This window comes from Sparus aurata, chromosome 23 (genome assembly GCF_900880675.1).
Source record: "Sparus aurata chromosome 23, fSpaAur1.1, whole genome shotgun sequence".
Taxonomy (NCBI): domain Eukaryota; kingdom Metazoa; phylum Chordata; class Actinopteri; order Spariformes; family Sparidae; genus Sparus; species Sparus aurata.
This window is the reverse complement of record NC_044209.1, coordinates 20,246,409-20,266,741: the sequence shown is the minus strand read 5'-3', so window position 1 is coordinate 20,266,741 and position 20,333 is coordinate 20,246,409. Positions and strand designations below refer to the sequence as shown.

At 42.2% G+C, this 20,333-nt stretch overlaps 3 protein-coding genes across 5 annotated transcripts; 2 read left to right on the top strand and 1 right to left on the bottom strand.

Moving 5' to 3' along the window:
* Window positions 1-1,709: 1,709 nt before the first annotated feature.
* asb16 (ankyrin repeat and SOCS box containing 16) lies at window positions 1,710-6,665 on the top strand. Of its 2 annotated transcripts, XM_030408817.1 has the most exons (7): window positions 1,710-1,880; window positions 2,076-2,447; window positions 2,530-2,797; window positions 3,073-3,481; window positions 3,593-3,676; window positions 3,780-3,890; window positions 4,002-6,665. In XM_030408817.1, the coding sequence occupies exons 2-7, from the start codon at window positions 2,081-2,083 to the stop codon at window positions 4,185-4,187; spliced, it is 1,425 nt and encodes a 474-aa protein (XP_030264677.1). In that variant the 5' UTR covers window positions 1,710-1,880; window positions 2,076-2,080; the 3' UTR covers window positions 4,188-6,665. The 2 variants fall into 2 exon arrangements, with proteins under 2 accessions (XP_030264677.1, XP_030264676.1); XM_030408816.1 differs by having other exon boundaries at window positions 3,073-3,676.
* Window positions 6,666-7,472: 807 nt separating this feature from the next.
* Window positions 7,473-11,078, top strand: tmub2 (transmembrane and ubiquitin-like domain containing 2). The gene is made up of 3 exons (XM_030407496.1): window positions 7,473-7,602; window positions 8,819-9,456; window positions 10,532-11,078. Exons 2-3 carry the CDS (start codon window positions 8,834-8,836, stop codon window positions 10,917-10,919), a joined length of 1,011 nt encoding a protein of 336 aa, XP_030263356.1. The 5' UTR covers window positions 7,473-7,602; window positions 8,819-8,833; the 3' UTR covers window positions 10,920-11,078.
* A 939-nt stretch (window positions 11,079-12,017) lies between these two features.
* Window positions 12,018-19,806, bottom strand: atxn7l3a (ataxin 7 like 3a). 2 transcript variants are annotated; one of them, XM_030407494.1, is made up of 14 exons: window positions 19,532-19,804; window positions 19,100-19,142; window positions 18,169-18,268; window positions 17,927-18,059; window positions 17,631-17,802; window positions 17,430-17,527; window positions 17,303-17,325; window positions 17,151-17,196; window positions 16,655-16,692; window positions 16,478-16,546; window positions 16,311-16,354; window positions 15,644-15,715; window positions 14,080-14,216; window positions 12,018-13,990 (listed from the first exon to the last, which is right to left on the bottom strand). In XM_030407494.1, exons 3-14 carry the CDS (start codon window positions 18,217-18,219, stop codon window positions 13,734-13,736), a joined length of 1,140 nt encoding a protein of 379 aa, XP_030263354.1. In that variant the 5' UTR covers window positions 18,220-18,268; window positions 19,100-19,142; window positions 19,532-19,804; the 3' UTR covers window positions 12,018-13,733. The 2 variants fall into 2 exon arrangements, with proteins under 2 accessions (XP_030263354.1, XP_030263355.1); XM_030407495.1 differs by lacking the exon at window positions 15,644-15,715 and having other exon boundaries at window positions 19,532-19,806.
* Window positions 19,807-20,333: the final 527 nt, after the last annotated feature.

Below are 20,333 nucleotides of genomic sequence, written 5' to 3'. Positions count from 1 at the left end.
TGGTCCTCCGCCTGCGGTTAGTTGCAGCTCCCCGAGGAGACACTGTTACAGCCTGGGATACACAGTTTTGAGAGGTCAGCGCTGAGTGTTGCTTTTGTACTGCACACCTAAGCTCCTCTGAGAGGATAAATATTGGAGGCAGAGCGACGGTCTGCTCCGAGCTCCCATTTCTTGCCAGTGAAAGCATCTGCATTCGGATTTGCTCGGCCTGGTTTGTATTTGCTTTCTAGGTCATAATTTGCCAATTATGAGGCTCACTGTTGTCCATCTGCTCCTTGAAAACTGACTGAGGGGATTATTGTCTGTATACACTATGCAGTCTTGCTCCAACAAATGATTTTCTGCAACAGCCCTACTTCAGCAGTACCTATAACTCTGCACATTCCTCTATTTTTCATAGGCGAAATTCAAGGGGATGGATCGCTCTTGAGACAGGTCTTCTCCCAACCCACCATGAGTTGCATCTACTTCTAAAATAAAAGCTCTGTTAAAGTCTTTATGTCCCTGGAAAGCTGCGTCACATACTTCCACCCAGCCTCTCTTCTCTTCAGTCAACTGCGCAGCCCAGGAGTTTTAAAGGGAAGGTGAGTTCATAAAACCCACAAAGAAACCGCCTATTACACGTTAAACGGCATAATATAATTTCCATTTTGTTTACATGCCATCGGGCCACTGCAGCAACCTTATCTGGATCACCGGTCACCCCATCTGCAACCGCCACAGTGGCTGGGGCAGCGCTTTGTCTTTCTGGAACCAGCTCAATGATTTATGATAATCGAAACATAACAGCAGCATCTAAAAACTTTGATCCCCCAGACATCTTCTCCACTAGCATCCGGATCATGCTGGGGGCATTCCAGATGTCAAAGGCCATTCGATCATCGTACTCAAACACACCAGAGAGTGTGCAAAAGGATGTTTCATGTTTATCTGCCTCTAGCCAGGTCTGCGGTGGACAACGGTTTAGCAGTGAGCAGTGGATATCCATCCTTTGTGTTGTGGCTTGAGGTCCTTTATCTGAACCAGGACCTTCAACTCCCTCTTACAGCCTGCCACAGCTGGTTTGTATTTGTGCTTTGACAGTCTCAAACTGAGAAGGAGGGCCCACTTGCTACGCCACGGTCAGGGTCGTTAACCTGAAAGTTGAAAAAAATGGAAGTATCAACACCAAACTCAGAAATTTGAAAACAAAATTAAAGATGGATGAGAAATTTGGGAAGTTTTAATAAAAAAAAATGGGACAAATGAAGGTGAAGATGCTACAAAGAGACCCAGTTGTGAATATAATCTCAACCTATACCAGATTATCTGTTGGCCAGAAACCAGTGGTGCATTATATTTCATAAAACTCCCATCAGTTTTACCTGCTGAAGAATGGAGTCTCTTAATATAATAAAATACCTAAAATTGTATTCGTACAAGGATTCCCTCCTCCATCCCACAAACTGCTCACCGTCTCCCTCTGAGACTCTTTCCCATGGTTAGAGAGGAAAGAGAAGGAGAGGAAATACATGAAATCAAAGATGGTTTCACACTGCTATTTCCTGATTATTACTTTTTACCTCAAGTATCTCGACATGTCTTGGTTCTTTGCTCGGAGATGGCTGTTTGGGGGACACATCCCCCGGACCAACACCGCCACGTGGTGGCCATTTTGGGTAATACAAGTGTCAGCTTGCATTCTGTTCTATTAATAACTAGTGCTGAAGCTATGTTTGAGCAACAATCTCGCGGCTGTGTCCACGAATGAAGGGCATTTAATGTGAAGTTCAACTTGTGATAGTTTGGATAAAATTAAAGTTAGACTGATTTGAAATTTGTGAAAGTTTTGACTTGACGACAGCTCGGACCTCTGTGACTCACTGCAATTCCAGGAAAGGGTGAGTTAAAGCAGAAGTACTGTAAAGGCTGTAGGCTGACATTAATCTGTACAGTGCTGCCTGATGCTTCAAAGGCAAGAAACTGCTGCTTGAAGAGATTTCTATGCTGACTTCAGGCTCACATGTTTATTCTAAAACCTGTCTTCTTTCTACACCTTGTCGCGTTGTGAACTCTCTGATCGGCCCCACTTTAAGGTGCCATGTCAAAGGACACATTTCCGTTCACTTCTACCTCGCTGCGCTCTCTCAGGCTGGAGCAGGAGCTTCAGGAGTGGGAGGATGCCCGCCGGGCCTTGGCTCACAGGAGATCTATGACCAGGGCCCCGCTGTCCCGGGCCCCCAGGCCTCCTCCTCCTCCTCCTCCTCCTCCCGGGCAGCAGCAGCAGCCGCGGCGCCTCCAGGAGGTCCGGGCCCCTCCGCCTCAGGTCCGCTGCAGAGACATGTCTGTCCACAACACCTTCATGTGGGGGGATATGAAAGGAGTGTATGCGGTGCTGAAGGACCCTGGTATGGTCAACGCCCTGATGGAAACAGTGCATGAGGAGATGGTGTGGACTCCAGAGATGGGTATGTGCTCAGGACCTGTTTCTGATTATCACACACACATACTAATATTAGTCTACAATGATACTTACTGTTTCTCCATCAGGCATGTGGACGCTGAGCTCCAAGGTGAAGCAGACATCGGCTCTGCGTCTGGCTGCCAGCAGAGGTCACACAGGTTGTGTGGAGGAGCTGCTGTTTCGTGGGGCGGAGGTGAACGCTGACCCCGGGGGAAACACCGCCCTCCACGATGCCTGTATAGGCGGCCACGCTGTCTGCGTCCGGCTACTGCTGTCTCACGGAGCAGACCCTGACCTGCTGGCTGCAGACGGCAGTGCTGCTCTCCACCTGTGCACATCTGCTCAGTCATTCCAGTGAGTAAAAAGATTAGACACATCATCGTCAATAATCTGTTCTTTATTATCTCCAGTTTCATCTGTGTGATAACTAAAGATGAGTTTTATGTTAATCTTTTCTCGCAGAGCAAAATGTTCAACTTTAAATGTAATTTCCTCCTACTGCAGTAATAAAAGTCTTGTGAAATCATCATTTTCCTATAAAAGGCAGAATTGGCTCACCAAGAGAGAGAATATTAGATATTAATGCAGGTACATGGTGTGATGATCAGAATCTGTGCCTCTTGTTCCAGGTGTGCCGAGCTGCTGTTGGATGGAGGTGCTGAGGTCAACATGAGGACGAAGGAGTCCAGGCTCACCCCTCTACACGTGGCCGCACGGCGAGGCCTCGAGGAGCACGTGGAGCTCCTCCTCGGCCACGGAGCTGATGTGCTGGCCACGAACCGAGAGGGGGAGACCCCTCTGAACGCTGCGTGCTCCGGCGCAGAGAGGCCCTCCGAGGCCGGGCGCTATCTGCGCGTGATTCAGAAGCTGCTGGCCGCGGGCGCCGACCCCTGGACGGCAGGCAGGAAGCAGCACACACCCCTCCACAATGCATGTGCAAACTGCAGCTCCAGGATTGTGAAGGTCCTCCTGCAGCATGGGGCCAGGGCAGATGTTGTCAACTGTGCAGGATACACACCAATGGACTGTCTGTTACAGGTAGATCATGAGGACTGGCTGGACTTTAAGGGTGATTTAGACTCCAAAAGATCAAGTAGAGGTCATGTTTTTGTTTTTGTTTTTGTTTTGCTTTTCTGCTTGTCGTTGAAGGTGGTTGAAGATTACCCGGACCAGCAACCGGACGCAATAGCTCGGTCACTTCTGAACTATGGAGCAAAGCCTGTTTCAGCAAAGGTCAAAGCAGAAAAATCTAAATCTCAATCTAAAGAAAGATCTTTAAACATGGGATGTTCTTTAAAGTTGGACAGATGTGTCACTTTTCTCTCCTCTCCTCCAGATGCTGAAGCAGTGTTTCCTCTCTGCTGCCACTCTGGAAGTGATGCTGAACACATACACCTCCATCCCTCCCTGTGAGTGGATGGACTCTCTGCCCGTCGAGCTGTACGAGGTGAGCCGCCGGCAGTGTTAAATCACCTTCTCCCCTGCGTGTTCACGGTCTGATGCTCAAGTTTTGTTTTTTTTTTTACACTTGTTTTTGTTTTTTCCCTCCCTGCCTCAGGAGCACCGATCCTTCTTCGACCTGGTGCGTCAGCGGAGCGGTCAGCCTCGCTCTCTGCAGCATCTCTGTCGATGCGCCCTACGCCTGCGCCTCGGAGCCCGATGTTACTCAGCGGTCAGTGAACTGGACATTCCCAGCTCTGTGAGGGATTACCTGCTGCTGTGTAACGACGGGACGCTCCACTGACTTCACAGTGTGTATATATTTCATACCAGCGTGGTGCCTCTTTGGAAACACAAGTTATTTTAGATAACAATAACCTGTTTCTGTCACTTTTTTTTAAACTAACACTTGTTCTTGTCAACCTGAAATACGTTTAACGGGACTGTGAATTGGTCAAGTGTGATTGATTTCATTCTGAAGACAGTAAACACCACTTCACCTCCCGTTGGATTAATATTTATTTTCATTTTTGCTTTATTTATGTCGTTTATCGAGAAAAAAACATTCAAACAATCTCTCAAATTTGAGGATTTTCTCTTTTTATCTGACATTTTTTTCAGTTAATCCACAAAATATTGATGTCGATATTTGTTGGATCTGTTCAAACTCCTTGTAATTTTGTGCGACTCTTTTGTGGATGGAATCTTGAAGAGAAACAGAAGCTGTGTCTGACATTATCAAACAGCCATTATGATAATGGTAATTTACTGAAAAAGATACAAATCGTCTTTTTTCCCTGGATCTCTTCATCTAAAGAACAAAATGTAAGTCGTCTGCGACAGATAAGAAACCTCCATCGTTATAAACATCCTAATTAATCACTCAGACTTCACTGCCCGCCCTGAACGCCACAGAGAAATATCAGTCTGACAGATTTTGATATCAGCAGCCTCTCCAATATTTAAATAAGGGAAAAGTGCAGGACTCACCCAGTCACTGTCTCGACTCTTGATTAAATACTTGAACTACTCAACTTTTTTTTTTTTTTACCGCAGAGATCTCACAACTTGTAACATGAAATTCTCTTTCTACCTGGGTCGCAGGTTAAATTAGCAGCAGGGAATACTGTTGTGTAATTTTGTCACCAGCAGGTGGAGGTGTCAGGAAGTAATTTAACAGTTCAATGTTTTCCTCCTGATTTAGATTAGTTTCACAGCACAGGCAGCTGTTTTGGAGACAAAAACAAAACATTTTGACCGCTCATGTTTTGTTTCACTAGATAAAGTAAAATAAAATTCCATAAACAGGGAGAGGACCGTGGTATTTTAATCTAACACAGACTTAACATGACACCAAACCAGTTTTACGACGCAAAAATCTGTCTGGAGCCACAAAACACAGCCTGTAAATTGGCCCATCAAGATTATTTAGAGGCCCTGATCAGCATTCACTAATATTTTCAAGTATTCACTGACCGGTGCAGGCCGACTCGGAAATAGAGCAGCAATACAGAACTACATGCAGTGGCCTAGTTTAATCACAATGAAACATACAGCAGCAGTCTAATTTAAAAAAAAAACATTAACTGTAGAAAAAATGTAAACGGTTGGTGTAAAGCACAATGACATCAGTTCAGAGTCATTCAATTCACTGACAAAATCACAACTTGCCAGAACAGATAGTATTCTGTGTGTAGGCATTTTATTCACAATCTGTGTAGGAATCACTGCAGGCCTACAGCAGTGTGTATAAAAATAACCATCATCATTCATTTTCATGTCACTGACACAGACTGAAAATAAAACCCACTGTTAACATACATGACAAAAAAAAGAAAAGTTTATTTTCAGATGACACAGAGGTCACAACAGAAATAATTAGATTAAAACAACGGTTAACAAAAGCTAAATGAACGTTGTTGTGTTGTTGTGATCATAATTGTTGTTGATGAATCACAGTGTTAATGTGGAAAGAGTGCGTGAAAACAAATGTATGGGAGTGATTTGAAACCATAAAATCTGCTGGAAACCTCGGATCAATTATGTTAGAGCAAGGCTGGCAAAGAGCGCCGCAGTTCTGGGGGAAACAAAACACATACTGGACCATAAATCACTGCGCATTCTTTATCCTTCACTTGTAACTCGCAACTTACAACCATTATGCAAAAGGGAGCAATCAGGAAAGTACATAACGTAGCGTACAGGGCTCACACGAACACAGTTTTTGGAATCACGTGCGTTTAAATGTATAAACCTGGTCGATTTTTAAAACTGCAATAATCATGTTTAAAGCAAGAAATAACTTGATTCTGGGCAACATTAAAAGAAAAAATGTGTGACAGGGAGGGGGGTTATGATTTTAGTGGAAAGTTTTATAAAACAGTGTGTTGGACAACTAAGAGGAGTGTGTGTGTTTCAGTGTACGGGGTGGACTTGAGTTGAAACAAAGCACAATTATAAATTATTAAGAAAAAATACAAAAAATATATTTCTGGCTGGTATATGGAAAAGGAAAGGTTGTGTTCTATAAACTGGGTTTGTTATTTATTTAATAAGCTGCGTGGTAAATGATATAGTTATAGTTGGATAGTTGATTTTTTTATTAATTGTAAATGCATTTGAGAATTTGCTGAAATACTATATGAGTTTAGAGAAAGTGAGAAAGGGGTAGGGTTATGTAAGTGTTACTTCTCTCGACTGCTTTTTGGACACTGACTTTTGTTTTGGTTTTTGATTATGTTTTTAATTTTTGGGTCAAAATAAAGTCATTCATTCATGTAGAGGAAAGCTTTTATTTAGATTTTACATTAAGTGTTTGTCTTATTTTCTCATTGTCATCCAAACTAATGTGGAATTTGGCTAAAAACATGAGGCCAGACTCCTGGGAGGACGTAATTAATTCAATCAATTAACGACTTTTTAGTTTCAGTTTTGTTTTTGGTACATTTAATGGCATATTAACATATTTATTGAATCATTTATAAAGGGTGAATTCGGGTAATCTGGGACACATAAACTCAAGTGTTATTCTTGAGTTATCATTGGTGCATTCATTAAGTTTCTATGAATTCTATATTTATTCAGGGTTCTGTCCTTTTCATTTTTTCACAATGCTTTTTAACATTAATGGTGACATTGCTCTTGGCATGCAAGCACCTAATACAAGCCAATAAAATTATTTTTTTTAGCACAATGAACACCAACAGGTGTGTCATGTCTCCTCTGGCTATGATACCATCATTCTTTCTTCTGGTGTGGTTAGACAACATTTCAGGGATTTAAGAAAGGTATAGTATAGAAGTCGAAACTGCAAAAAATGTCAAAGATTACCTGAATTCACTATATTTGTTTGATTTACTGCAGATTTTGGCAAGTTCAGTCCTCCATAAACTCACAAGTATTATTAATTCTTTCAATATTATGTTGCAAGAAATGTGCAGTTATCTTTGCAGTGGTACATGAAATAGTAAAAATGTATCTTGGAAAAATGTGTGCGGATATACAACAGATTTCCACAACTATCCTCTCAGCTGTAGCTGTTATTGGACGAGCAACAGGCGTGACCCACTTCCTAAACAAACGCCCTCACTGACCCACGGCGACGTGATGACGTCACACGCCCTCATCCCCTCCTGTGTTTATTATGTGGTTGGTAAGGAGCAGCTGCTAACTAGCATCGAGCCTCGTCTTCAAACATGCTCTGAGCTCACAGCTGGCAGGTAAGATCGCTTGATATCGACAAGGTGAAGACTCGCAGGCGTTCAGACGACCCCGGCGTTCACTTTAAAACAAAGTCTCTGCGACAAAACACGCCGAGCAGATGGAGACGTAAACCGAAGGTCGTTTTTTTCAGCTAGCAAAGGAAGGCTAGCTTGCGAGCTAACTGAGCTCGCTGACGGCGACAGCGGCGTACAATACGGCATAAGTTAGCAACACAGAAGGTTAGGTTTCAAAACAGCTAACATTTTGCTCAACGGGTTGACTGTCGAGTGTAATGACTAGGTGGCATGATGAAGAACTACCAGCACGTCTCCGAACAGCTGTGTGATGGGACATAGCTTCACAGCTACAGGACACAGCTGTTGAGCAGCCCTGATAACCGCGGAGCTTTATGTTGAGCAACTTTCATCCTACACAACAGTAATGACTTCTACACATGCTAATACCTCGTAAAGGGACTCTTGTTTTAATGCCAGTGATCTTAACATCGACATGTAGCTACTGAGCTCTGAGGCTTTGAAGTCTTGTTTACATGTTGACATGTGGTAAAACTCCCATTTTACTTAATGATAATGCAGTTTCACCATTGTTGTAAGTCAGAGCTTTTATAGTTTAATTGTTCTTGTCGTTTAGCCAAGTTATTGCATTTCCTTTCAAGAACTAAAAAACAGGAACTAAAGTTTTGTTCTGTCATTATATTGGCCCTGGGATGGGCGTACAGATACGTCTTCTCTTTTCTCTGAGATGTGCATGTGATGTTCCCTATTTTCACTATAAGTTACCAAGTATGGCCTATTAGTTGGTTTAATTATTCTGACAAGTCATTAAAAATGTCGATGGTTGACAATTATCTGGGGCCATGTCATTTAACATGATAATAATGTTTATTTATATATGTAACATGTTTTTGTGCTTCATATAAGAACTAAACAAACATTAAAAGCAGACAACCGGCTAAACCGAGAGACGAAACAAATGAAGCAAAAGCAAATCTAAACAAATGAAGAGAGAGTTCTGGAGCTACGATCTCAAAAACAGAAAGTCTCCCTTTGTCTTTAGCCTGCAGTGAGGGACAAATAACAGGCTGATCAGAGGACCCCAGGGGCCGACTTGTATTATGTGGCAGCAGTAGCTCTTAAATGTGGGCAAGTGTCTGACCATGCAAGACACCTGACTTTTTAGTTCATTTTTGTGTCATGCTCATCTTGTCTTCAGGTTTGGAGGACCGAGATGGCAGTGTGTGCACTGACCATGTTGGATGGGATGGAGGATGAGGTAACAGCAGCAGGCGGTGTGTTGCTCCTGGCCCTGGCCCTCGTCTTGGCTTGGCTCTCGACCCATGTGGCCGACAGGGGAGATCACATACTGGGCACCATCCTCACCGTGGGCGCCCACGCCTCTCTCATCGGACTGGGAGGCCACGACAGCTACAGCGGAGGGTCCCCCGGTGCAGACGCGCCCGAACAGCAGACCCCTCCGCCCTCGCAGGAGAACAAACCTGATGACAGTGAGTCGGGGACCGAGAGAGGAGAGGGAGAGGGGACAGGGGAGGGAGCCGAGGGGATCAGGACAGATCTCCTGCTGGACATCCAGAGCAAACAAGCACAGGCTGGAAGACTGCACACTTCAGATGAGGATGATGATGACATTGATGAGGAGGATGATGATGATGATGATGAGGAGGAGGAGCTGGAGGAGGATGATAAAAAGATATTAAAGCATATCCCAGTGTTGTCCAGCACCGTCTACCCCACCACCACCTCCACATGCATCTCTGTTCGTCTGAAGTTTTTAAATGACACGGAGGAGGTAGCTGTTGTTGAACCGGAGGACACAGTGGGAGGACTGAAAAGGTTTGTTAAACAACCCCAAACCCACAGACTTCGAGCATAGATTGTTAAGTGAATCATTTTACATTCTGGGAAATGTGCTTCTTTGTTTACTTGCAGAGAGAGAAAGAAAAAAAATCAATACCACTCAGTGTATGTACTGTAAACATGAACCTACAGGCAGCAGTCAGTTTGCATAGCTCTTTTGAACAAAAAGTGGAGTCAGGGGAAAACAGCTCATCTTGATCTCCTAATTAAAGTTTTAAAAAGTAAACACAGCACATGGCTTTATGAGAGGTTACATGCGAGTCTCTTCCGAGCAAGAAAAAAAAAATCCAGATTGTAACTTCTTGTAAAACCACAGCACGTCATTTTCTTCTCTTTTTTTTGTCAAATGGGACTAACCAGATATCCTGTGATGTTACATGCTCCTCGGATCGTCCCATTTTGAGTTGTGAAATTGTCATGTGAACGTAAAGAAGTTATTTTTAAAGAGGTAAGACAGCATCAAACCTGCATTTTAGATGTTTACACTTTGAAATAACATAATGATAAAAGACCTATGTAGGACAATGCTTGATGCCATGGTTTTCTACCCAGAAGTTATTGGAAAAACAAATGTTGTCATTCAGTCAGTGGTTTGTGTTTTACATGAGGCTTTGAAGGCAACACAGAGGCTATTACTTACTGACTATGCTTTAGTTTAATGATGGGTGACATAAAGCCAAAACTTGTGAACAGGGACATTTGAAACTACAGAAAACCATGCAGACAAAAGCAACATACACTGAAGCCTATACATGTGTAATCTGGGTTAACGGTCAAGCTGTAACCATGGTAACAACTGTGTGACAGGGTAACACAGTGGATGTAAAAAAAAAAAGCATCCTTTTCCGATTATTCCGACACCACATGAATGTGCCTACGGTAACAGAAAACTCCTACCCCCGTTGTTATTTTAGCTAAGCTGAGCAGCTGTGGTTTATTATACAGACATGAGTGTTATTGATCTCTGCAAGGAAGCAAACGAGCACATTCCCCAAAATGCTGCACTATTCCTTTAATACATCTCTTCTTTCCCATCCCTCTCCTTTCCCAGTAAATACTTCTCAGGACGGGAGCATCAAATAAAACTTATCTACCAAGGCCAGCTGCTGCAGGACCCCAAGAAGACTCTGCTATCCCTCAACATCACACACAACAGCGTGATCCACTGCCACATCTCCCCGACGCTGCACGAGCCCACTCCAGAGGAGGGGGCTCAGTCTGGGGCCGGAGCCGGGTCAGGGGTCTCCGGAGGTTTCCGAGCCGCCGGTGTGGCCATCAGCACCGGCAGCCTGGTGGTGCCTGTGTTTGTGGTGATACTGTCTGTGGTGTGGTACTTCCGCATCAACTACAGGCAGTTCTTCACCGCCCCTGCGACCATCTCCCTCGTGGGAGTCACTGTGTTCTTCAGCTTTCTGATATTTGGTATGCACCGCCGCTGAAAAGGCACATGAATGTTGAGAGGTAAAATAAAAATAACTACAGCAGTGGGAGGCACCTTGAGACGCGGACTAATCAAAGGAAGCTTGTTGCAGATGTTACGGCTGATTGGGTTCCTGCAGAGTGTGTGTGTGTGTGTGTGTGTGTGTGTGTGTGTGTGTGTGTGTGTGTGTGTGTGTGTGTGTGTGTGTGTGTGTGTGTGTGTGAGAGAGTGTGTGAGTGGGTGGATAGGTGAGCCTGTTTGTGCATGCACCAAGATTATAAACAGATGAGTGACTGTACAGTATACATGAGGTAAATAATAATCTGCACACCATGTTCAAACACTCTGTCTCTCTCTCTGTCTGCTCTTTTATTGTTGCTAAAGATTCATGATGCGTTCGTGTGTCATTGTTTTTGAGGCCATTGTTTCTGTGCTCCAAAAAGTTTAAAATTAACTGATAGATGCAAGAATTGGAACCACTCACTGTCGTCCCGTGTGTGTGCCAGTTTAACTCTTTACTATTATTTTGTGTTATTTGAACGATTCAGGCTCTGTGTAAGCATATATAGACTGTACAGCTGCCTCTGTGCTAGGCTGAAAATTGAAAATTTCAGATATTTTTGTCGCTGAAAAAACTGTCGCTATGTAGAAACAGGCTAATTTAAATAATCACTAGAGCTGAAAATAGACACTTTTTGAGGAGATATTGTAAATATATTGTGTATTTTCTGTAAATAAAAATGATAGAATGAATCAGATGAACCTGCATCTGGCACTTACAGATTTGGAGGGGGGGGGGACACAACCCCTCCTGATTATGCTGGACTGCTCTGGCTTCAGTGATGTCTCAAATTAAAGCATTTCAAACCAAACCTGCCTCTGTTTGTGGTCTGAAGAAGTGAGCCTCTGGGCGGGGTTCTCGTTTATTTATATAGACACACCAGTACGCACAACAGTGGAGAAAAACATGTCCCATTATGCTCTTGTATGACAGTCACATGCCCGAGATTGTGCTTGTGTATGAAAAAATATCCCAACACTGCATTCTTTGTTATTGCACTTGTACTGCACACAGATGAACAGAGCCGCTGCTGTTCGCATCATATCTACCAAATTATCTCAGCAACAGTTCATTTATTTTAGTGCACATCACAAGATTGTCCCATTCGTGACATAGAGTATAACAGCATGCACTTGCCTTCAGGGAGTGTATGAAAGGTGTTTAATGATTAAAGGGACAACAATATAGTACGTAAGAATTCTGGCTGAATTCATTGAAATATTAACTCTATTTACTATCAGAATGTGAAGAAATAGCAGTAAATGCTACCAGCTAGCCCCAGATGGTCCCGGTCCAAAAATCCTACTAGCATTGCAACAGAACCGCTCCACTCGTTCACAAACTAACAGTCCAAACCGCTAGCTTGCACAGCTAATTGGGCTGACTGGCTCAAAATGTATATGCTGCTCCATTAAAAACTAGGAAATTCCACTGTGGATAAAACATGATAGCAATAGTTTGAATAGAATGAACAAACAGCTTGCTCTTGATAAAGAGGATCCTTTTTAATTCTGATGTCAAAAAGTTTGTTTCTGTTGGATGATGGAGCATACTGGCAAACTTATTTTTCCCCTTTTCTGTTCTCCTCTACCCCTAATAATTTTCATGCAATACAAAATAAAATCTGCAACAGTAAAGAATCGTGTTTGAGAAGCCAATTTATAGGAGAAACAGGTTAAAAATGCTTCTCTAAGACATCAACCATGACAAGTTGTGAGTCCAACATTAGTCAAATAGTGCATCAGACCGCTAAAGCTTGTAATATCTTACATTAAACATTGTTGGTTATAAGATGCAGACTCATCACTTATGATCGTGGATGACAGGTATAACTGCGCCACTGATCTACTGAATGTACAATGTGATCTATGAGCAGAAGTGAGTGAGAATACACAAAGAAGTTAACGTCGGATTCATGATTACTTTCCCATCTCACGCGTCATACTGTATATACACACACATGTGCCCCGAAAAGCCTTGTGGCTCATCAAATATCAAAATCTGCATTTACACACAAATTATAAACATTACAGTATCACTTCATAGGCACTGACAAACAAAAACTTAAATATATTGTTGATGTAAACAATAAAAAAAAAAGTTAAATATTTAAAATGGCACACATACTTTCACAAATATGTCACATTCTAGGATGCATAGTTTTATGAAAATATAAATGATTACACACACGCGCACATACCCTCTAACCGCACATACACACACACTACAAGAGAAAGTGACGTTCAGCGTACAGAGGCACTCACACACACAACTGTGCAATACGATGCTAGAATTAAAAAAAAAAAGAAGAAAAAAAGCCACTGATGAGTACTCTAGTATAGGTGAGTCAAGTGTTCACATGTCTACTCTAAACAGAGTTAAATGAGCACACGGTCTAAAAATAGGGGCAGGTCACCGTACTGGAGTACCTGAAGGTTTCAAGAAAGCTCAAATTTAACATTTTTTATGCTCTGAGGAATAATTTGGGGTCAAGAATAAGCAGTAAAACAAGCCTGTTTTCAGGTCCAATAATTCCCTGCAGGATGCAGATACCCTGATGAAAAACTCTGTGACCGACCCCAATCTTTCGACTGCTGTGCTCGTAATACAGAGCGCGAAATGTTCATTTAAATTTGCCTGATTTGTCAAGGTTAAATCAATAAGAACTACTGAGTCAAGTGCCGTCCCGTCCTGTTCGAGCCCGTAAGTGTACAGTATGAAAGGAGGGACTTCATCGGGGAGGAGAGCTGGTCTGACCCAACACGGTTTATACTAGTTTAAGTCATCATAGATACTGGAAATAGAAGGTGCTGAGAGTTTGGGCCTCTTCTTTTTGGTCGATAAGCTGATATTACTCTGACAGCTGCTGCTTCCCCCGCCTCCAGTCAGGCTTCCCCCTCCTCCTCCTCCTCCTCCTCCTCCTCCTCCTCCTCCACCTCCTACTCCTCCACCTACTCCTCCAACACCGCTCAGACCGAGAGACGTCCTCTTTTTTTTCTTGGGCCTTCTCGAATCTGAATGATTGGTGCCTGTGGAGAGATAATGTATCTATCAGCTGTCTTCATGTTTAATTAAACAAAAAAAAGGTCTTTCAGCATAATGAAGAGTGCTTCCTCACTGGCTTTAGATGAGGCTGAATCAGTAGGTGAGATGTCAGGGGAGTCTTCCCACTGCAGGCGGCTCATCAGGGTCTGTCCGTCTGGAATGTCAAAGCTGTCGTTCTCCACAGCGGCGTCCCCGTGAGGCAGCGACGGCCTACATGAAACCCAGACACAGAGAACAAAACTCCATCTATTTGATAATCTTACTGGTGTACTGAATACAGTTAAGATACCGCTAAAGGGGCAGTAAGATAAGTTTAATCTCTACAGCACAAAGTCAATGATCTGCACCAGTGAGGCATTTTCAGTCAGCCTTCTATCATGGCCGTTAACATACAGTCTCACCTGTTTACATAACATTGCTGTTGGATACATACACTGCTGTGTATGGTGTCTACTGTGAATCAGTGACTTTACTGTTGTTTTCAGACACACAATGAGAACATTTGTATGTGAAAGGAGACTACTGGAAAATGTAAAGAGAAATTCAATTGTGCTCACCCTACATTTATGTGGACTCAGTGGACTTTTTCTTGCTGCTGATAGCACCCGATAGGAAACTAAAGTGTTCAACTATAGGCGAAGATCAAGATTGTGGAAGATCAGAGGAGACCTTGATCCTCAAACAGGAACCAGATACTCATTTAAATATGTTCTGCATTTGTGCACTTTTACACAACTTCTGCAAATCCAAAACCAAAATCTGTTCTCCCCTTGAATCATTTACTGTCTGGTGTCTTACCGTGTTTGTCCTTTATGTAATACAGACACCGGTTCTTATTGATGAATATCAGCACCATTTGCTTTAGAGGAATGAAAGTTTGAGCCTGACAACAGCTCAATATGTTAAAATTGTAGGCTTACTAGCTCATCTATTGGTCATGTCCACTGTTAGGCACAGGAATACTCATATTTCATTAAAACATTTTAACCCAGGCTGATGAAGCAAAGGGAAAAAGGCACTTCTCTTTAAAAAATCTTGCCCTTCTAAAGATAAGTAATTAATTTGTTTTTCCTTTGTTATGGTTAAAACATATATACTGTGAAACACACTTTATTGTGAAGGTTATCAAGCATTTCATTATCTAACAGTTAATTAAATAAAGATGATCTAAAGTTTAACTAACTTTCAATTAACCATTTATTAATGATGGTTATCATAAAGTGTTACCAAATCGCCTGCATGAATGATGCAGGTATCAACACAGAGTTTGGGGAATCGTGTCAAATACTGATTGGAGCAGGTGCTCCTCCTCTGAGAACCAGTATACTGCTGGAGAAGCACTCAAGACCTTTTCAATGATAAAAGGTCACAGATCGCTCAGTCCCCCTTCAGGGGCTGTGTAAGACAGTCACAACTCTGCCTCTGTCAAAGAGTTGTTACTGGCAGAAAAGACGCTGAGCAGCAGAATTAGTTCTGTTCCCATCTCAAATTAATCAGAAAACAGTGAACTGCATCATACACCTGTACCATGAGGATCACAGCACTCATTCATACATGACTTTTGTTAAGGACACTTGTGGGTGAGAGGGAGGGAGGGGGGGGGGGGGGGGTGAGGAAGAGGGACAGGGCACACTCACGCGGACGGCCCCAGGAGGAACACCCTGACGGCCCTCCTCTGCTCGTCCGTGTGCTGGGGACATCGCTGAGACCTGGTGGGACACAAGGTGGCATTATACATCCCTAACTGACGGCCGCCCACGGAACACAGCTTCACGCATCGCCCCGCATGCAGGGAGGGATGGAGGTGGGACGGACTGCTCGGGACACAATCAGTGACCAATAAGACGGCACAGAACAGCAATGAGGTGTTAAAAAAAGGTTATGAAATGTCAGGGATTGGTCACTGAGAGCGTCCTTCATGGGCCAAATAAGAATATCTGTGTTGTTATTGTTGTGTCTGAGATCTACGCAGATCTTTTTATTTTGGAGAAACAGACACATCAATCCCTGGTCCATATTCTTAAAGCAATGGAATACAATGACTTGCCACCTTTGTGCCCGAGTTTGTCCCGGCATACATGATCACTACGATCAATATGCGGATTAATTGGATCATGTTTTTAGATTCAGGTTCAGACAGAGAAAGTGATTTAGTTCTTATGATGTTTCACAGAGGGGCCAAACTGAAGGAGCTATGAACGCCGATGTCAGAAATTTGGAAATTACATGGTGTCAGATGATTTTAGAGTGGAGACACTTCATCACTACTTTTGTTTATGTGCCAGTGGATAATACAGTAATTACCTGGTACACATCTTCTTGGTGTGCTCAGAGATCACCCCACATTGCTGTCAAAACAAACACAATATTAAAATCTGTTTGATTAAAGGAGAAAAAAAAAGAAAAAAGAAAAAAACTGCTTATCCTGAGAAACATCTACGTGCTCGGGCACATTCAAGCAAGTCGCTCACCGTCGTTAAAAGAGATCTGACTTCATCAGGGCCTAAAGTTTCATAACTGATGCCAGTATTATAGTTGTACTGAAATGAAAGACAGAGAAAAAGCCATCAGTACTTTGTAGAGTACAATACAAGATGGGAGGACTTTGTGGTCTCACAGGTGACAATAACAAAATAAAGATCTGTCACCTTGTAAGGCTCCGAACTGACGCTGCCTCCAAGATCACCTGTAAAAAAAATCAAAATACAAACATTTAATCATTATAACTTTTATTCCTCATGCACAGCTAAAACCATTACACCATTATCAGTATTTGGGTCAAAATCATCAACCCATGGATATGTTTGTCTTTAGATGTTCAGAATCAGGATTGCTAGAGCTTGCACTATGAAGTTGTGGTCAACAATTTGCAAAAGTCTTCTTCATCTTTGTGTTTAAAAACACCATTGTGCTGATTGGTGTGGATCAGTAAATCGAAAAGGTGAACCTTTCGCTTTGTTTAACCTTTGTACACTACACCGTGGTTGGCATTAGACAGCAGGTGTCCAAACACGGACTGAGGACACAGAACGACCAGATCTGCAACTTGACCCACCCTGAGCTTCTAGATGGCTAAACTGACCAGGTGCAGCCGAGAATCAGCTCGAACAATGACACTAGAAACTAAACGTCTGACAAACTCACCATTTTTGTGTTTTACAGATTTGGATCTTCTTGGGGAATTTTGATTCTGCACAAAGAAAGTAATTCAGATTTGTTTATCCACATTATGCACTCATCATTCATACTGTATGCTAATATTGTCTGCATGAGAAAGAAATCAAACGACAAAATACCTTGTCTGACTTTCTCTTCTTGGCTGTAACATGGAAACATGTTTGTTTATCATATGATATCAACCAGGAGTCTTCCTTTATTATTCTCTCGGCAAAGTGGAATATAAGTCAATAAAGTAAAGCTAACCTTTTTTTTCTGCCCCGTACGACCAGTCATTATCATTGAGGTCATCGTTGTCTTCTTGATCGCTCTCTGATTTACTCATGTTGTTATTGCTGGCTAGCCTGTTAAAAAACGAAAACAACAAAAACAATCAAACAATGTGATCGAATATTCACACCAATTTTGGATGAGCACAACACTCCTGAATGACCTTTACTGACCGACCTGCGGTTGGCGATGCGGCTGCTGTTGCGGCCCATGCCGAGACATTTCTCCAAGTGCGGGGCGAAGCGAGAAGCTGCTATCAATCTTTTGCAGTTTGGGCACTCGCACTCTTTGTTTTTCCATTGATTATACACTTGGCCAAATATGTCCACTCCTGGCTGATCCACAATTTCTGGAGGAGTAATAAAGAAAAAAACCCAACATATATATATATATATATATATATAGTAAATATATAGTAAGCAAACACACCAAAGACATATTGACCAGAACGATCTGGATGTCATGGTACCAACCAAACTCCTTCATGCTCTCTTGGTCCGTTTCATCCAAGAAGAAGTAGCCCTGTTTCACAGCACGATGAACCTCAAAGCACAGGCCCAAACAGGCATCTTCCACCAGCTCAGAGTAGATGTCATGGACCAAGGCCTGCAACACAAAGACCAAATACAAAATTGCTGTTACCACATAAAAACAGATGACAGACATGATGTTTGACTGTTAAAGGAAGAATTAAATGTTTTAGATATTCAACCACCTCCAGCTTGGTGTTGTCTTGGCCTGACAGGGGCATATCCTCCATTTTCATTTGAAAATCTGGATGGGAAATCTTGATAGTAGGGTAATGGGATATTGACCTACGGATTTCAAACAAACAAACAAACAAAAACAATTTACAATCAAGAGAATGTCAGCATGGTCAATGTGCAATAGATGAAAGACTATTCACCCAAAAGTGAAAATTTAGCTACTTCACAGCAAAAGAGCATTAATGATGAAATCTTCATTGTGGCTACTAAACTAAAAGCATGGCTGCAGGAAATCAACCATGCATCAAGGGTGTAAATAGCAACATTTCAAACCAATTTTGGATCTTGGGGCTTCTTGGATTACGTCAGACTGTCTGTCTGTCAGTTGTTTGTTTACATTTTAAAACAAGTCTCCATCTACTTTAGTTGCTTAAGAGAATGTTGCAACACTGTTCTGCTGTGATGCTCTAGAAATGTTTCGTCAACTATGAGACTTCATTTGGATTTCCATCGATATTAGAGCAGGTAGATAATGACAGACTATTAATTTTTGGCTGAACTCAGTCTTTTATAAAAAGAGAAATCCAATCCGTCATCAAGTGTCAAGTTTTAAAGGGGCACTATGTGGTTATGGAGAAGAAATTCAAACTCAGAATTTTTACAATATTAATCAGGAATAATTATTTTTTCCCCAAAACCGAATAAACAAGCTGTTCTCAGAGGAAAACAAAGGTCCCCAGCTTCAAACAGTAAGAAGCTATAAAAAAAAGTGGCAGGGTCTGCCACATATAAACAAAGTAAAACAGTATGAAATTGAGTTGTCCTTTTTGTTTGGTGTGTTAAGGCTTAAAAAGAAAATCCGCCAATGAATCTTTCCCTTCTGATTCAAATGTCTGCCCACCAAAACAACAAACTGCATCTTTAAGAATCAAAACTTACTTTTAAAACTGTTATCCACACTTGTTGCAGGTGTGTCTTCATTCTGTAGAAGAGAAGGAAACATACATTGAAAAGTGTCAGGTGTTGGCAGATATATCTGGATCAATCTCTCTTTGTCAGGTGAGGTCACCACAGGTACAATTATCCTTATATTTACACTATATACAAAGCAACAACAGCCATGTACAAACATAAAACACCCATCTAGCGAGCGTAAGTGGGAAAACATCGAATAGAGACGTTATAAACGCAGGTAACGACTGTTCAACGTCAACCAACCTTACTTTTTAGCGTTAGCATTTGCTAGCTAGTCCTGCTCACCCGACTCGCTAGTTTAAGATGAAATAAAAGCGTCTGTGTGAAATTTAATCTGACACACACACTGTGGTGACGTTATGTTTTTTTTTATTTAACACCGACGTTTCCTCTTACCCTGTCATACCGAGAAACTCAGCCTAAAGCAGGCAGTTTCTGTGAGGGAGGCGACATCACCGCCGTGTCAGTCCACGTCAAAGACGTTAACAAGTTGCCCGGCGTTTAGCTGCGTTCATCCCTTTGTGACAAATACAAAAAAAATGCTCGTTTGAATTGTTTGTTGGCGCAGCTGTGAGTTAAATTAACGTTACAAACCCGCTTGACAACGAGGAGGCCAACAACGTCTGAGCAGAGAGAAAAATAAAACTGACTTCCGCTTTCAACCTTCAAAATAAAACGGACAAAAATGCATCCGGTGGTGAAAGAAGCGTCCTTAAAGGTGCACTGCGTCGTCTTCCTTTGTTTGTATTTGGCGGACCCTGCCACCTGTCTAGATTCAAAACAGTAGTCTGGGGACTTTATTGTCCACTGAAAACATCTTGTTTATTCAATTATGGATAAATCTATGTATTATTACCTCATTATTTTCGTAAATATTGAAATTTTGAGTCTGAATTTCTTCTCCAAAAACAACATAGTGCCCCTTTAACTACATGTGCAGATTGATTATGCCAGTAAAGCACACGTTTTTAAAAGGTGAGAAAAAACTGCTGAACAGTGGACGAAGTGGTTGAAATTAGTTCCACCTTAACCCCCAGAGCAGACATTGTATAGCCTGCTGGTGTAACGTTCTTTTATGCTATCAAATATAAATGCTCGTGTGATTTTGTCCGCTCACCAAAAGCATCCTACACTCATGCTTTTTCTGATACCATTATCCGCCTTGTTATATCTATATTTAGCCAATATTGTCGTCGAC

Bases quoted from the DNA above. Each gene is read 5' to 3' on its own strand.
- asb16 (XM_030408816.1), top strand. From the start codon at position 2,081: ATGTCAAAGGACACATTTCCGTTCACTTCTACCTCGCTGCGCTCTCTC. The intron at 2,798-3,072 runs GTGAGTAAAAAG...CTCTTGTTCCAG, and splicing joins ACATCTGCTCAGTCATTCCA to GTGTGCCGAGCTGCTGTTGG. The intron at 3,677-3,779 runs GTCAAAGCAGAA...CCTCTCCTCCAG, and splicing joins CAAAGCCTGTTTCAGCAAAG to ATGCTGAAGCAGTGTTTCCT.
- tmub2 (XM_030407496.1), top strand. From the start codon at position 8,834: ATGGCAGTGTGTGCACTGACCATGTTGGATGGGATGGAGGATGAGGTA. The intron at 9,457-10,531 runs GTTTGTTAAACA...CTCCTTTCCCAG, and splicing joins ACAGTGGGAGGACTGAAAAG to TAAATACTTCTCAGGACGGG.
- atxn7l3a (XM_030407494.1), bottom strand. From the start codon at position 18,219: ATGAAAATGGAGGATATGCCCCTGTCAGGCCAAGACAACACCAAGCTG. The intron at 18,060-18,168 runs GTGGTTGAATAT...TTTGTGTTGCAG, and splicing joins AAGACAACACCAAGCTGGAG to GCCTTGGTCCATGACATCTA. The intron at 13,991-14,079 runs GTGAGGAAGCAC...ATCTCTCCACAG, and splicing joins TTCAGCCTCATCTAAAGCCA to GCACCAATCATTCAGATTCG.